General features: G+C 49.9%; 1 protein-coding gene across 4 annotated transcripts; it reads right to left on the reverse strand.

Moving 5' to 3' along the window:
- Positions 1–1,731: 1,731 nt before the first annotated feature.
- PAQR8 (progestin and adipoQ receptor family member 8) lies at positions 1,732–16,272 on the reverse strand. 4 transcript variants are annotated; one of them, NM_001396451.1, is made up of 2 exons: positions 16,223–16,272; positions 1,732–6,962 (listed from the first exon to the last, which is right to left on the reverse strand). In NM_001396451.1, exon 2 carries the CDS (start codon positions 6,938–6,940, stop codon positions 5,879–5,881), a length of 1,062 nt encoding a protein of 353 aa, NP_001383380.1. In that variant the 5' UTR covers positions 6,941–6,962; positions 16,223–16,272; the 3' UTR covers positions 1,732–5,878. The 4 variants fall into 4 exon arrangements, with proteins under 4 accessions (NP_001383380.1, NP_001383379.1, NP_001008462.1 ...); NM_001396450.1 differs by having other exon boundaries at positions 16,218–16,272; NM_001008462.2 differs by having other exon boundaries at positions 1,732–6,964; positions 16,215–16,272.
- Positions 16,273–16,287: the final 15 nt, after the last annotated feature.

Consider the following 16,287-nt stretch of genomic DNA (forward strand, 5'->3'; position numbering starts at 1 on the left):
CCTAAAGAATGAGCTTAGTGCTCTTCACTTCATAGCTAGAGGAACTGCTTTTGATTGAGAGTAGATCTTACCTCCAACCTGAACAAAGCAAACAACGTCAGGATAAGTAAGCTATCAGTGGGGATAGCTGCAGAGTTTAAGACCCAGCAGATGGCTTAATCCCTTATATTTCAGGTATGTTCAATCCTCATTTTCACGCTGGGGCTCCACTTCTCTCTCTGGAGTCAGCAGGAGCAGCAGGCAACATGGGGAAGCATTCTTCCCCTGACCTACTTGCAGAGCCGAGCATCAACAGCTGCTTAACAAAAGAAAGAAGGAAATATCTCATTTGGAGCTGCTTGCTAAGGCTCTGCCTCATGTTCCCAGAGACCTGCAAGGATAAAACCAGGCAAAGATTGCCTTGGGGTAAAAGAACCTCTTCTGAAGTAACTCAGAATATCTGCAGCAATATCAGGTGCTTGGGATCATACTTCCTCTCTCATTCTCTCCTCTGCGACATGTGAAAGGAGCAGATCAAAATGCTTTGTTCCTCTGGCTTTGAAGCTCTTGTATTTTTTGCATTTGATTTCATCTGCTTGGGATAAGCCCACTCCTTCTTTTGCTAATAACTGTCTCTAGCTTTCCAGGCATTGAGGAGTCATATGCGTAAAATCAAATAGTAAAGGGCATGTAGGAAGTGTGTTCCCTAAGGCAGTATTGCCAAGCAGCATACCACAAGCCTCTATTTTTGTTTCTTGTTAAAAAGGTTAACAGCCTTGTTGTTCTGTTTTGGTATTTTGTCCCGTTCTTCACTTTTTACTTCATGGAAATATAAAACCTTGGCCTAACTCGTCTGGCAAAATCCCTGTCACTTACGCAGAGGGCGAGACGTTTGCAAAGCACATCCCTGGCTCGGAAATGCATCTCTTTGCAGGGCTGGCTGAACGCCCGCTTGAGTGGGAGCATTTTTTCCTAAGCCTGTCTGCAGAGCTCCAGCAGAGCCTGGAGGCTGTGCTTTCGTGGCACTGGGGCCTCTGCAGCACAGAGGTGAAGGCATCTCGCCCTCTGCTGGGTGGAAGTACAATAGTACAGAGGCCTTGCTCTGCATATGATGTTAAGAAATAATGATTGAAATTACTTGCATCGTGCTAATAGAAGGAAAAAGTGCAGACTTCTTAAGCGATTGAAATTCACACCGATGCATATCCTAGAGGTGGGGTATGTATGTGATTATATGTGATCCCCTTGGGCTTTAAATCAGAACTGATGAGAGAGAGAGTTACCAACAGCCCAGTGAGGGAGTGATGGACAGAGCTGATAAGCAAAGGGCCTGGAGCTGTTGGAGCCAAGAGGATGCTCAGAGGCTGGAATCCCTCTGCTACAGAGACCGGCTGAGAGCTGGTAGTTTTCAGCCTGGAGAAGAGAAGGCTGGGAAGGAGAATGTATAGCAGCCTTCAGGTACTTCAAAGTGGAAAAAAAAAAAAACCCTAAAGGTTAAGATGGAGATGGACTGGTAGCCCGGGCTTTGAAGTGACAGGACAAGGGGAAATAGCTTTAAACTAAAAGAAAGTACTTGAAAACATAGTAACTATCACAGTTACTATGAAACCTGGAAGGTGCCCTGAAATACACAGCTAAAACCACATCCTATTGTTAATTATTGTCTACTCCTACTGTAAGGCCAAACTTCCTTCCTAATCATTCATAACCTTCTATATTTGTGCATTTGGGAACTTCACACCACACCAATCATTTTACTTTCAGTTTTTTTTTGTTTTTTTTTTTTCCACTAAAGGTTTTTAAATAATGATCAGTACAGTACAAAGCTTAAAATATTACCTATGTTTTCAACAATACAAAGTCAGCAGATGGGAGGTGGGAAGGGGATGGTTAATATCTAACACCCATACCCTCCTCTACTTCCCAGGGGAAAAAAAAAATACAAACTCTTTTGTCCTTCTGTTTAGTAACAAACAGTGCTTAAAAATAATCTTGTCAGTAAAAAATGTAAATTGCAAGGCACATGAGGAACCCGTCCTTGCCCTGCTACACAAATTACTAGGCAAAAATCCAAGTTTAAGGCAAGTTTAAGGTACCTCTCTCCGTCTTCCCCCTTCTGCTCCATACACCAGGGAAATCCTGTCCCCTGTTAAAAACAACCACAGACCAGCAAATAACAAAGAGGCTGCCCCTGGTTCCTTCGGTACAAATCCCAGGAGGTAACAGCATAAGGCACATTGGAATGACTTCTCAGCTGACCTGTACAGATCCAGGTTGTGAGATCTGCTACAGTACCATTGTAGGACCAGAGATTCTGGAGGGTGAGGGCCTTCAGGATCCAAAAAGTGCTCAACTCCCTACCACCAGCACATCTGGCCCAGCCATGCCTCCTCAAAGGAGCACCAGGATGGATGAAGCCATGCTCCAAGCAGCGAGCCCAAAGGAGAAGACCTTGGCAGGCTCTCAGTTTAGCACAGCTGCACTTTTACTGTCTCAGCAGCTCTGGTCTCCTCTAGATCAACAGCATGGCTCTCAGGAGGGTCACTTCCCAGACCCTCCCCTCTTGAGGTGGAACAGAGTGCTCAGCATGTTGAGTTTGCTCAGGTAGGCAGCCAGGTGCATAAGGCATAAATCCTGGGGTGAAGGAACGAACCTCTTTGTTGGAGGAAGAGGAGGAGGACGGAGACAGAGACAGAGGAAGCTCCAGTGTAGACAAGTCCCTTCGGACACCAAGGGTGCACTCTCACAGCGGCAGCAGTCTGAGTGGCAGTTGCCTGCAAAATTGACCCATCATAGTAATGAGGAAATCAGCTCCAGGTCTAAGTGCAGGGCCATGCGGGCACGTGAATGGCTTCATTTGAGGGATACCATGGGGACATGCAGAAACACCACCGCTGTCACACAACAGTTGATTCAGAAGGAGAAGTTCCACTTCTGCTATAGCATGGAGATGACATTTGACCAGAAATACCTCGGAAAATTCATGAAGCACCTCCTACTCCCCTGTGAACTGGATAGCATTACTGTAATCATCCTTCTTTAGCCAAGGGCAGGACGTCACATATTTTCACAGCCTTAGAGAAGCAAACGCCCGAGTGACCCCTGTCTTTTGATACCAGTGTTACTAAGTGATAACAGCACAGTCTGCTGTTAGCAGCGATGCCCACTCCATCCGTTTTAGTTCAGAACAAAACTGTGGACCAGCCTGTAACTGGCTTATTCTGTTATCTGCCATAAAAGCAAAGCAAATTTGGCTGTGAGAAGCAGCACAGCTCCCAATGGAAGTCTTCTCCCAAACTGAGAGGAGACCCACATGTGCAGGCAGCACTGCTGGCCAAGTAAGCTGGCTGGAAGTTAAAACCAGGAGAAAATTACTGACATTTTTTCAGTAGGATTGGTTTTCTGCTGGTCCATCTCCCAGCCATTTTCTTGCTCCAGTCAGATGAACCTCTGTGCAAAAGATGCAGTGTGAGGAGGTATAAGTCAATAAGCAGCATAGGAAATGAAGTCATTAACAATTTCTAAGTACTCCTAAGCTGGGCTAGATATGAATAAGGAAGCCTACAGTGATGGGAAAGGGTGGACTAGATGACTTCTCCATATTTCCCCTGTGATTTCTTCTCTTGTAATCAAAAATTGCTCTCCTCATCCTTTGCACTTAATTTATCAATTAGGCCAGAGTTTCAGGTTTGTGCACAAAACCTTTTTTTTCTTGCAGCAAGGTAGCTATTAATAGGTGAGTTTTCAGAGATGTTGTTATCTGGCCCCCAAGCTCCTCCAGCAGCATGGCATTACTTCCTTCAAGCTAATCTTGACCCAGCTAGGAGGCTCTGTAGATAAAAAAGCCAAAGGTAAAACCTTTCTGGATATTAAATCAGGCATGCATGCACATATACAAACACATCTCAATAGTTAAAAACCAGATCAAGTGCAGAAATCAGTGCTTGTCTTGACAAATCATATCCCCAACCCTAAAGTCTTCCTGCTCGGTACCAGCAACCACCATTCATTTGCCTGCCCTTGGATTCAGCAAGACAGATCTCTGGCTGGAATAGATCCTACACCTTTCTTGCTTTCAGTGAACATTTATATATCATGGAATAGATGTCATGGCATTTAAGGCTTCAGGTCTTCTGTAAGAATACAGCTGGAAGGACTCAGAGTTAACTGTGAAAAGTGAGCAGTACGTTCAACAGAAGGTATGTAGTCTGAATGGAATCTACCTGTATGGACTCAGAGCATCCAGTCCTGTAATTGTTATCAACGTCAGTGCCACAGTATGGCTCCATACCTCAAATATCCCTCCAGCAATTACAGAAGAGATTCACCTAGCTGAGGACACTGTAAAACAACCCTTCCTACTCTTTGGACAGGAGTGACCCACGGACACGGACAGGAGTGACCAAGTGTCCCCGACCACTATATTTGCTACTCCACACAAGAACCTCCAAGTTCCAAGGACAAACCCATTCCAAGGTTACAAAAGACCTTAATTCTGTCAACCTGCTCCTGCCTTTTGCCATCCTACCTTCATCTAATGCCAATAAAAACATGCCAGATTCAAAGCCTCATAGGTCAGAGAAGAGCACCCTTGCAGATTCATGGCCATCTTTCCCACAAGGCCCTCCAAGGATTGCTTGGCATCCTGAAAAGAACCATTAAGAAGGGAATAAAGACTTCACATCCACTTCACTTTCATCCTCTTTTGGCCATGACCATCTCAGGAGCCCTAGGAGGCCCAGGGCCCAGCAGCTTTCCCATACCAGACAGATCACACCCAAGTTACTTCTGCACTGCGTGGTCAGAATTGGAGGCCAGTAAGACTCCCATGGCAGATGATATGGGATCAGTCTTTGCAGGAATGTATGAACACGTCACACGGGCAGAAAAAGAGGCACTTCTCTCAACAGATACATTTCCCCCCCCAGTGTCAGCATCTTGAATGATGATGGTTGCAGGGGTGCTTAACCTCTACTACTACTACTGAGAAAATCTATAAAAATCAGCTCCAACCTGTTCCAGGGCCAAGTCCTCAAAGGCAAGTAAGCACTTAAAATGGAAGGCAGGAGCCTTTGAAGAGCTGGGACAGCCTGCTTAGCTTTGCTAAGCAGTTCCATTGCAGATGGTGCAACTGTGCAGAAAGAAAAGATACAGATGACCTAACATTCCCAACTGTGCCAGGGGTGGCTGGACCACAACAGTGCCTGGCAGACATGGGGGTCAGGTTCAGTTCCAGTTGATTCTAGAGGACTCCAGGTCAAGTCTTGGTCTGCAAGTATGCTTTGCTAATGTCACCTGAGCAACCTGCTGTTAAGATACTTCAGGGGGTTGTAGATAAAATCTGGTTTAGCTGAGCTGGAGCTGGAAAAGGATCAGTCCAGCCACTGTAACACACACCCTTGCAAGTGAACCCTAGAAATGAAACCTTACAACTGCCTTTGGTGTTAGCAAGTCTCTCCTCAACCAGCAGAAATGGCAAAACCCAAGGATGTCATCATGTCCACTCAGAGGCCTCATGGTAGGTTCTCCACTGTGCTGTGTGTCCTAGAAAACCCTTCTACAGTCGTACAGCCCTCTGGCTACCATCCTTCACGTTCAGCGAGGTATCTCCCACAGGTTTACTAGACAGAACAAGGAACATCTGCCTATTCCAGTATCCTTGGTTAAGTGACTTTTGTGGCTTAAAACACCCCATGTCCCTCTGCATGGCAGAAGGCAGCTCCTGCTGTGAAAATGCATCCAGCATGAAGTGTCCAGCCCTCCACCCCAGTCCAAGGTCCAGGTTAGTCACAGTGTGTTAGGCAAATAAGCCAGTTATGCCTCTAACATGCTATGCCCCTTTTCTTGATTATTATTTTTTTCCTTTTGCGTGGTGTCATGCCCATCACCTTCACGATTCTCAGGAGTCCTTTTTAGCCAGGATGGCCTTGATCCTGCATCGCAGGATGTAAGCTGTGATGGCACTGCAGGCCACCAAGCCAAAAAATGAGATGCAGGAGAGATAGATGGAGAAAGGCCTGTGTCTTTTTAGGAAAATCTCCTGCCTGTTCTTGTAATCCAAACAAATGGCCTCCAGCTGCGATAGGGTGCAGATAGCAAGGAAGGTGTGGAAGATCTGGTGGGCATGGCCAACAATATCACAGGAGCCAGGGAAGTACTTCTCGGGAACTGGGCAGGAGAAGAAATAAGCACTGATAAGGAAAAACAGTATCTGGTACGTATGGTACCAAGCAGCATCCTCCTCACAGCCCCCCAGGTGACACACGATCACCCGGTGAGCGACAGGACTGATATCCAAGATGAAGGCCAGCCCGGCTGGGATCACCTGGCACATTTTTCTCATGATGGGGTAAGGCCGTCGGTACCGATATTTGGCGTAGCAGCAGCCAGCACACGACAGCCAGCCACAGAAAGCAGCTGCCGGGAGGAAGAAAAGCCAGAATTTGTCATACCACGCTTGGTCGGAGCTGTAGTAGAAGTGGGCCAGGGCACTACCGTACTGGTAGGTGCTGACTCCGACATAGTCCACGAAGTAGAAAGTGTAGTGGTACAGCTCTGACTTGGACTGCAGCAGGTGGGCCAGGAGGCTGCAGGTCAGGTAGGTGACAGAGGAGAGGACGAAGATGAGCAAAGGCAGAGACCACGCATCCAGGGGTAGCTGCTCGCCCTCCACAAATGCCTTGAACCTCAGCAGCACGGCCAGCGCTGCCAGGAGGTGAGTCCAGACGTTGACCACCTCGTTGTGCTTCTGGAAGAGGCTGAGGAAGTAGTACCGCCAGTCCTGCCCAGTGGGACGGTACCCGGTGTGGATGTACGGCTCACGGAAGAGCTGCGGCACCTCTCCCTCTTGGACGGTGCATGGCATCTTGGGGAAGCCATCCTCCAGCAGGCGGGGCAGGCGACTGAGCTGTGGCCCGCTGAGGGACAGCGTGCTGAGGCGCTCCAGGATGGCCGTCATCATGGGGGAACGTCGTCCTCGTGCCCTGCAGGGAGGGGAGAAGGAGGAAACGTTAATGGGAATGCACTGGGAGAAGAGCGTGGTAGTGCTCCTGGGTGGGATACACCGTATTGAAAATACCAGGAAGAATTTATCCTCAGAAAGAATGGTGAGGCACAGGAACAGGCTGCCCAGGAAGGTGGTGGGGGCACCGTCCCTGGAGGTGTTCAAGAACCGTGAAGATGTGGCCCTGAGGAACATGGTCCATGGACATGGTGGGGTGGGCTGCGGTTGCACTCAGTGATTGCAGAGGTCTTTTCCAACCTTCATGCTTCTATGGTGATATCGAGATGCAAGCCCTGCCTGTAAAGGCAAAGGGCTTTTCTTGATTTGGCAGACCTAAATTCAGCATGGAGGAGGATGTCTCTGTGGTTCAGCCTAGATTAGATAGACATAGCAACATTACATCCTGCCGTTAGTCCCCGCCTCCTTGGCAGTCTCATGGGGCATGTTTAGGGCTAGCTGCCTGTAAGGGGTGCAAGAAGCAGTTAGGGGAGATTTAACAGCTCAGGAGAGATTTAGACTGGATATAAGAAGGTTTTTTTACATTAAGGGTAGTGAAGCACTGGAACAGAGTGCTGGGTGCCCCATCCCTGGAGGCACCCAAGGTCAGGCTGGACAGGGCTCCGAGCACCTGATGGAGCTGTAGGCATCCCTGTTCACTGCATGGGACCATATGGCCTTTAAATGTCCCTTCCAACTCAAATGATTCTATGATTCTAAAGCACCCATGGAGGGGGTTTTTCACCCTTTTGGCCAAAACAAACCACTCACGGACAAAACTACGGTATAATGACTCATCTGAAGGTAACTTGCTTTTCTTTAAGTGGATTTGCAACCAAACCCTGGAGGATACAAATAAGGCTGGCTTCCATGCCATATAATTTGCACATGGGTTGCGTAGCCAGGGCTGCAGGAATCAGTTGGGCAGAGGGGAGAGGAGAGAATTCCACAGCCCTCATCCCCTCCTAGGAAAGAGGCAGCAGGACTGGGAAATGATAGTGAAACAAGGGGAGTTGGACTAGATAACCTCACAGTGTTGAGTTTAGCCCTAATAACCTTTGTTTCCCTTCCACCCAAGATGCTTCTCTTCCCTGCTGGCATTTACAGGGCATTAAAAAAAAAAAAAAAGAAAGAAAAAAGAACTCACACACAACTGTGCTTGGACTGAAGTCGATGCTGACAAACCAGACTTTGTACTCCGTACTCCTGTCCAGTCAACACATGCATATTTGCAGGACTGGGGCTGGACTTCTAAGCTCATATACACACAAGTGCATAGAGATGACCAGAAAATAACTAAATGGCAATGAGTATTTTGCATGAGTGTGGGAAATGTTTTATTTTTCTTTTGTAGCAACTGCTGTGAGAGGCAGAGGACTCAACTGAGTGGATACACACCAGGAGGCCCTCAGCAAGCTGGTGACACCGTATGATGTTAACAACCAAGAGGAAGTGAAAGCAGAGATGGGAGCTAACAAACAGACCCAGGGTGAGAAAGCACAAAGAGCCAAGTCTGAGCAGACTCTGCACTGGCTTGCAAGTCCCACTTCCCCTCACAACCCAAAGTTTCTGATAACAGACAAAACATTTTCACTTTACTTCCTTGTTCTAGTGGATGGGAGCTGTCATAACTGACATTACTGCATTTTCCAGCCAGTTCTTTCTCCTTGTGCTTTCCAGGCTTTCTTTGTTAGCATCTCTCAGGGCTGTTTGTTTTTTTTCCTTTGCCACAGAGAAGGTGGCTGCTGTGTCTGCTGGAGCCACCCTACAAGAGTTGGAAGGGAAGGTGGTTCCTAAAATGGGGTGATTTAGTTTCACAGATGTGTGAGGCTGAAGGCAGGGCCCTCACTGAGGGGTTGTTGGCAGATTCCCTTTATTCCTGTCCTAAGGGGGCAGACCCATGATGGGACATGTGCTTCATTTAGCAGCTTGTGTATTCCTAGGGGATACATGCCAAAATTTGGGTAGGCAGATTTGAACTCTGAGGCATCCCTACAAAGGGATGGTGTGAAAAATGGACAACACTCCCTGTCCCCAGTTCCAGTGTAGGTACATTCATTTGATACAGCCTGTTCTGACTCCTTATAGCTGATGGAGAAAGAAAAAACTCATTCATTCAACTTAATCTAGACCTCAGCTTCAGGATAAAGTGGAGCCCAGGCAAGGAGAGCAGCTCTGGCTATGCAGCATTGCAACACTCCCCCTCTATTGCCCTATATGAATGCTGTCCTAGCTACAAGTACACAGCACAACACTATATGGGCTGCTGTGGGGAAAGCTAACTCCACCCTAGCCAGACCCAATACACAGGTTATTGGTTGGACTTGATCTTGAAAGTCTTTTCCAACCTCAGTGGTTCTCTGATCCTGTGTCTCCTGTGGATGAGCTGGACAGGACTTCAGGCTGAGCACAATGTGATGGGAAGGACAGGGAGGTTTTATGCATGTCTCTATTGAGACGATGTTTGACTTCCTGGTCCAGGTGCAAAAAGGCTACAGGAAGCCTGTGTGCATTCACACAACTGGGCAGGCTCTGCAAAACTCCCCATGAACTGGCAGTGTCTCTCCAGCACAGGCAGTTTTGAGCTATGGAAAGCAGCTTCTTGGGGCTTTGAGCACAATCCCATGACCCAACCATGATGACCCATTTTGCAGCAACATGCCTGCTTCAAGGACAGGATCCTTGGGGTCAGCATGTATCAGGGAGAGCCCCAACCCATTACCAGTTATTGCAAATACCACCAGGCTGCGCTGGTGCTGCAGCAGCTGGCTGGATCTCTGTGCCAAGGTATCTGCTGCCTCCAGGTGATGGTTTGCAGGCTGTAGTCATAGGTTTTGCCCTGTGGAAGGGTGTGAGTATGGACTCTGAAATGCTTTGGGCTTACTAAACGCATCTATCTGTCTGTCCACCTGCTCTCATGTGTTTTCCGCCTCTCACCGCATTTGCTCTGATACAACCCAAGTAAGAGGACTTATCATAGAATTGTCCAAATTGGAAGACACCTTTAAGGAAGGGGCCTCTAGGCCCACTCCCTGCACTGAACAGGGACACCCACAGCTCCATCAGTGCTCAGAGCCCTGTCCAGCCTGACCTTGGGTGTCTGCAGGGATGGGGTACCACCACCTCTCTGGGCAACCTGTGCCCATGCCTTACTACTGTTACGGTAAAGAAACTTTTTCCAATTTAAATTTCCCCTCTTTTAGTCTGAACCATTTCCCTCTGTCCTATCACCTAACTTCAGCATTTGCTCTGATATAACTCAAGCATGACAGCTTGAACTCCATCACCCAGCACCCCTTTAACTAAACATGGTCCATGGATCTGGGTTTCCTGCAGGGGGTTCAGTGCTGCATCTTCACTTCAACTCATCCCAGCACAATGCTGCAAAACCCTCCAGGAGAGTGCATAGGCACCAAAACCAGTGCTGGGGCTCACGATGACAAGGTGCAGGGAGAAAGGGCTCCCAGAGTTCCCCAAATGATGGAGGAGACAGACAAACACTCGTGCTGACACCAGACATCATAAACTGAAAAACCACTTGGACATAGCCCAGGCTGCACAGGCAAACAGCAGGGTGCAAGGATGCAAATGGATGCAAGGGGCACGCTGTGTTTTTCACTTACCCCTGGCATGCCTGCTTTGCATGCTGATGAGCATATGAGAGGGACAGCAGCATCTGTACCAGGCACAGGCTGGCTCTGGCTTGCGCACCAGGATTTTGCCATGGTCTCATCTCGGATACAGCAAGCATCACCCTTGAGCAGAGCTAGGGGAAGGCTGGGCACTGAACTCAGAGCAGAGATTCTTCCCAGCTGGAAACACCAGGTTTTAACATGTAGAGGGAGGAGCAGATATTTTCAAGCTAACAGTCCAAAATCACAAGCAATGCATGCGGTGCTCAGACAGTGAGTAAATCAGGAATCCAACAGGCTTATTTTAAACCAAACTTGTGACACCGAGGAGGGAGAACAAGTTGGCAATTTCCAACGATCATGTGATGGACAAAGCAACGAGCAACTAAAGAAAAGGGAGTGAGAAGGGGAATAATAACAAAAAGAAGAGAGAGAGAGAGAGAGAAACCCCAAGGTCGGCACTGGCTGTTTTGAGTTCACAGAGCCCCTATTCTTTCCCTCCCGCGGGGGTGTCGGAGCGGCTGAAAGCCACATTCATCGGCAGGGCGCCTCGCTGCCATCCCCTCTTCACCCCCATCTCCGGGGGATTCACTTATTTTGGCTGCTCCCAATTAACGGCAACCAAGTATCGTTTGTTCAGGGACGGAGCTGCCAGGAGGGGGTGGATGGTGTCCAGGCGGGATCATTGCAGCCACAATACGAACCGTGGCCCAGAGGAGGAACGATCCCGTTCCAATTTTTCTCTCCCTTTCTTCAGAAGTAATTGGAAACTCGAGCTTTTTCCCGGCTCTTTTGCTTTTGGTCACAGTCTAATGGAAGGGTTTGAATGAGAAGATTTCCTGCAGGGTACGGCTGATTTTCCCACCAGCCCAGCCTCGGTGTTAACTCTGTAAGTCAGCCTGTAGCAGCTTGATGTATTGGCTTGGAGGATGCTGCGTGGGCATCGGGCATTTACACACGCACATCTGCTTCCAGACAGATTTCCAGGCAGCAATTCCTGGGAAACAAAGCAGAGGGGACTGGAGAACTGAGCCATGGGGAAGTCCTTAACAAATGCACTGCATTTATAAAGAAATGTGGCTGTGTGCGGCATGGAAGTATCAACAAATTCTTGCATTTCGCTCTTCTGAGAGCTGTGCAAGAGCCCATCAGCTGCACCACAGGTTGCTGTTTTGGAAAGGTTCCACTAGAGACGGGAAATGGAGATCCTAGAATGGCTCATAGCAGCAATTCTGCATCCTCTTGATGCTATCAGAAAAGTGGAAGTCCCCAGAGTGCCCAGGAGTTCTGCAAATTGGGTTTCGACCTCCCAGTATTCGACCTCCCATTTTGACCTCCCAGTACAAATCCTCATCTGCCTGAAGAGAGCAAGGTATTGTGCTCCTGATGTGCTGCTGTAACGCACCAGGCCATGCTACGTTTGCGTGCCCAGTTACATCCACATCAGCTCAATAGTTGTGCTATGGCTCAGCCAACAAGGACTCTGAATGGGTCAGGATGCTTCGGAAGGAAACTGGCGATGCAGAATCATAGAACTATCTAGGCTGGAAAATACTTTCAAGAACATCAATTCATAGAATCACAGGATGGTCTGAGTTGGCAGGGACATTAAAGCCTATCCAGCTCCTACCACTGCCGTGGGCAGGGACACCTACCACAGCCCAGGCTGCCCACAGCCCCATCCATGGCCTTGGGCACTGCCAACAATGGGGCACCCACAGCTCTCTGGGCAGCAGTGCCACTGCCTTACCTTCCTCATTGTGAAGCGTTACTTCCTTACATCCAATCTAAGTCCCCCCTCTTTAAGTTTAAGGCCATTACCCCTGGGCCTATCACTACACTTTCTGACAGAGTCCTTCCCACCTTCCCTGTAGGCCCCTTTAGGTATTGGAAGGCCACAATGAGAACTCCTCAAAGACTTCTCCAGACTGAATATACCCAGGTCTCAGCCTGTCCCCATAGGAAAGGTGCTCCACCCTCTGAGCATCTTCATGGCCTCTCCTGGATGCGCTTCAACGGCTCCATGACTTCGTGCTGGGGCCCAGAGCTGAACACAGCACTTCAGCTTGGATCTCACAAGGCCCCACCACCAAGTCCAACCATCAACTTGACCTACCGAATCCCATCACTAAACCTGGTCCCTTAATGATGTTAAGGATGGAGTCACTCTCCCTGGAGGTGCTGTGGAACTGTGGAGATGTGGCACTGAAGGACGTGGTCAGCAGGCATGGTGGGGATGGGCTGACAGTTGACTTAGGGATCTCAGAGATCATCAACCTTAATGATTCTATGATTCACTGGAGACTTCAAAGGGCAAGCTGGAAAGTAACCTGAATTCTGCTAAGAAGCAAAGCAACCTTGTGAAAAATTCACAGAGTATAGCCCAAATTCTACCTTTCTGTATACACTCACAGCACAGAGCTGAAGCAGGGTTTGTCCAAGTTTGTGTTAATCAGGAGATTAATGCCTGATGATGCCAGGACAGCATCCATTGAGGACAGTAGGAGATGGCAGGGTTCCCTTGCTGCTGCTGGCGGTGGCATCTTCCCTGCAATTTCTGGTCAGGAAAGCAGCTGGGCTGGCTGCCTGTTGAGCTGTGCAGAGCCATGAGTGCCTCTCAACGTGAGCTCTGCATTGCCTGCACATTGGCCTGGATCCAGGGGATGAGAGCAGCAGGGACAGCAATGTGAGCATTGAGCTCAGTAGAGATGGAGCAACAGGCTCTGCATCAAAGCTTTGGGGACACAGCACCCTGCAAGGTCCTGTGGTGTGTTGGGCACCCAACATTAGGAAACCAAAGACTTGGATGTGGGATTTACTATAGACTTGAACCCAGAGCCAGATATCGTGTGCAAGGGTTGGAAGGGAACTCTGGAGATCATCTAGCCCAACCCCCACCAAAGCAGTTCCCTACAGTAGATTAAACAGGAAAGCATCCAGGTGGGTTCTGAATATCTCCAGAGAAGGAAACTCCACCACCTCTCTGCACAGCCATGCAGTTGTCTCCCACACTTTAGATATTGATAAGCATTGATAAGATCCCCCTTCAGTCTTCTCTTCTCCAGACTGAACAGCCCCAGGGCTCTCAGCCCTTCCTCATACAGGAGATGCTCCAGGCCCTTCATCATCTTTGTGGCTCTCCACTTGACTCTTTCCAGCAGTTTCCTGTCTGTCTTGAGCTGAGAAGCCCAGAACTGGACACAGTGCTCCAGATGTGGCCTCCCCACTGGCCACACTGTGCAGTGCACCCCAGGAAACCACTGGCCTTCTTGGCCACCAGGGCACACTGCAGGCTCACAGCCAACAAGGACATTCAGATTCTTCTCCACAGAGCTCCTTTCCTGCAGGTCAGCCCTAACCTGTACTGATGTCTGCAAGTCAACTTGCCCTTGCTGAACCTCACCAAGTTCCTCTCTGTCAACTCTCAGCCTGCCCACGTCTTTCTGAATGGCAGCATGGCCTTCTGCTTTGACAGCCACTCCTCCCAGCTCTGTATCATCAGCAAACTTGCTGAGGTTACATTCTATTCCTCCAGCCAGGTCATTGATAAAGATGTTGAATGAGACCAGACCCACAGGTTATACTTCTGACTTCACTATACCTTTGCTCTTTGCCCCTTCTAGATTTGCTCACCAGTTTCTTCCCCCCCACACACACACCCAAGGCTTTCAGGTAGGTGTGAAATACCAGGGAGTAGCCTGCACCCACCAGGTGGAGCACCCCGACCTACTGGCTTTGGGCTCAGCAGCACAGAAACAAGAGCAAAGCATACTCCCCATCCTCCTGTGCCTGCCAGGTTGTTTGCACGCTCCTAGCACAGTTTTTTGCAGCCATCCACATGCAATTTGGGTAACTCCACCTTGCTTTGGGAGCGAACAGGGCTTAGGCATGCAGGCAGCTGTACCGTGCCAGCGAGCTGTCATTCAGTCATGCAGTGATGGAGTGGGGTGGCTGACCTGACCCGCTTCACACGCCAGCACTGGATTGAGCTGAATGGTGCCAGAGAAATGCCCATTTTTTCTCCCCACAGGCTGAAAAGGGAATTTGGATTTGTTTCAACCTCGTCTTGCTTTCACAACCCACATCTCCTCGTCTTGCTTTCACAACCCACATCTCCTCCTGTGATGTCTGTGCAGCATCCTTTCCTCCCATCGGTGTGTACACAGCATCCCTGGGGCCTCTCTGCCCTAAAAGCATTGCTAGAAGATGCCTCAGAGCCTCCAGGCTGAGGCTGCTTAGCTTTACTACAAACAAGCCCTCACCCACAAAAAGCCTGATGCCCAAAAACATTTTGAGGGCTGCAGATTTTCGAGCTTGGCTCATCAGAAAAAAATGCCCATCTATCACGTGTGGCACCGCTGCTGCTGCAAGCAGGGAGAGAGGGAGGGAGGCAGCGGGCAGAGCCTGCAGCTGCGTGCCAGCCCTGGAGCTGTGAGCTGCTGTCCTCCTTGCCCCCATCCTCCGAGGTGAGCAGAGCTGCCCTTCAGCTGCACACAAAGCCGCTGGCAACGGCAAGCGAGGAGCAGATGGCTTATTTCCCCCTGCAAATGTGGGATGCTAAGGATTTGCTGGGGGGAAATTAAAGCGCATACAACTGGAGGACATAAGGCATGGCCACAGGCTTGCAGATCCCACATGCAGCCCCATAAATCATGGCTCCCAGCAGCCTTCCAGGACAACGCGCTCTTTCTGTGCTTTGGGTCTGCTGCTCAGCCCTTCGTGCATGGAAAGACACAACCATCTCCTTGGCTCCAGGCACAGCTTCAACGCAAATACATGCAATCGGCGACGCCTGCAGAACGGCGATTCCTGCAGGCCAGGGCCGTTAAACAGCACCTTTGTGGGAGGAAATGTGCAAAGATGTGCGGTTGGGCTCAGCAGGGCTGTGCTTCTAGGAATTGTTTGTGACACGCTGCACCCCTCCGAGCTGAGCTGAGAGCTGGAGTGGTGCACTTGGCAGCTCGCCGTCCCCTCCCTGCCCCAGCAGCGAACACAAACAGCCCCGCAGCCCGCATTCCTCTCCCGCAGGGCATCCAAATGTCCTTTCTCATGACCTTTCCATGACTGCAGCATCGCGGAGTCACCCACGTCCTCATCCTCAGCCCTTCGGGTTGCTGGCCACGCACTGATCTCCCAGCTAAGTGCCCCTCCAGCATGGAGGGGTACCTCATAGAATGGGTTGGGTTGGAAGGGACCCTGAAAAGCCATCCGTCCCACTCCCTGCACTGAACAGGGACACCCACAGCTCCATCAGTGCTCAGAGCCCATCCACCCTGACCTTGGCAGTCTGCAGGGACCACCACCTCCCTGTGCAACCTGCGCCAGCGCTTCGGTGAACTCATTTCCCAGCTCCAACCATCCCACCGCACCGAATATCCGAGGCACATCTCCATCCCACAGTGCAAGAATAAAGGCACCTGCAGTCTCCCCGCAGACTGAGATGCTCGCCTAGGGAAAACCCAACACCCGCAGCGGACATCCCGGGAAGCAAAACCCCCAAACCATCACTGTGGCAACGCGAGCGGGACCTGGAGCGGTTCTCCTCCCTATCCCCTCGCCCCACGCTCCCCACGCAGCCCACTGTCCCCGCAGCCGCCCGCACTCACCGCACCGCACCGCACCGCACCGCCGTGTCCCGCGGCCACCGCCTCCGGGCACCCCGCGCATGCGCACAGC

The sequence above is a fragment of the Gallus gallus genome, chromosome 3, assembly GCF_016699485.2.
Source record: "Gallus gallus isolate bGalGal1 chromosome 3, bGalGal1.mat.broiler.GRCg7b, whole genome shotgun sequence".
NCBI lineage: Eukaryota > Metazoa > Chordata > Aves > Galliformes > Phasianidae > Gallus > Gallus gallus.

Bases quoted from the DNA above. Each gene is read 5' to 3' on its own strand.
- PAQR8 (XM_025148802.2), bottom strand. From the start codon at position 10,730: ATGCTTGCTGTATCCGAGATGAGACCATGGCAAAATCCTGGTGCGCAA. The intron at 6,963-10,602 runs GTAAGTGAAAAA...CCCTCCCTGCAG, and splicing joins GCAAAGCAGGCATGCCAGGG to GGCACGAGGACGACGTTCCC.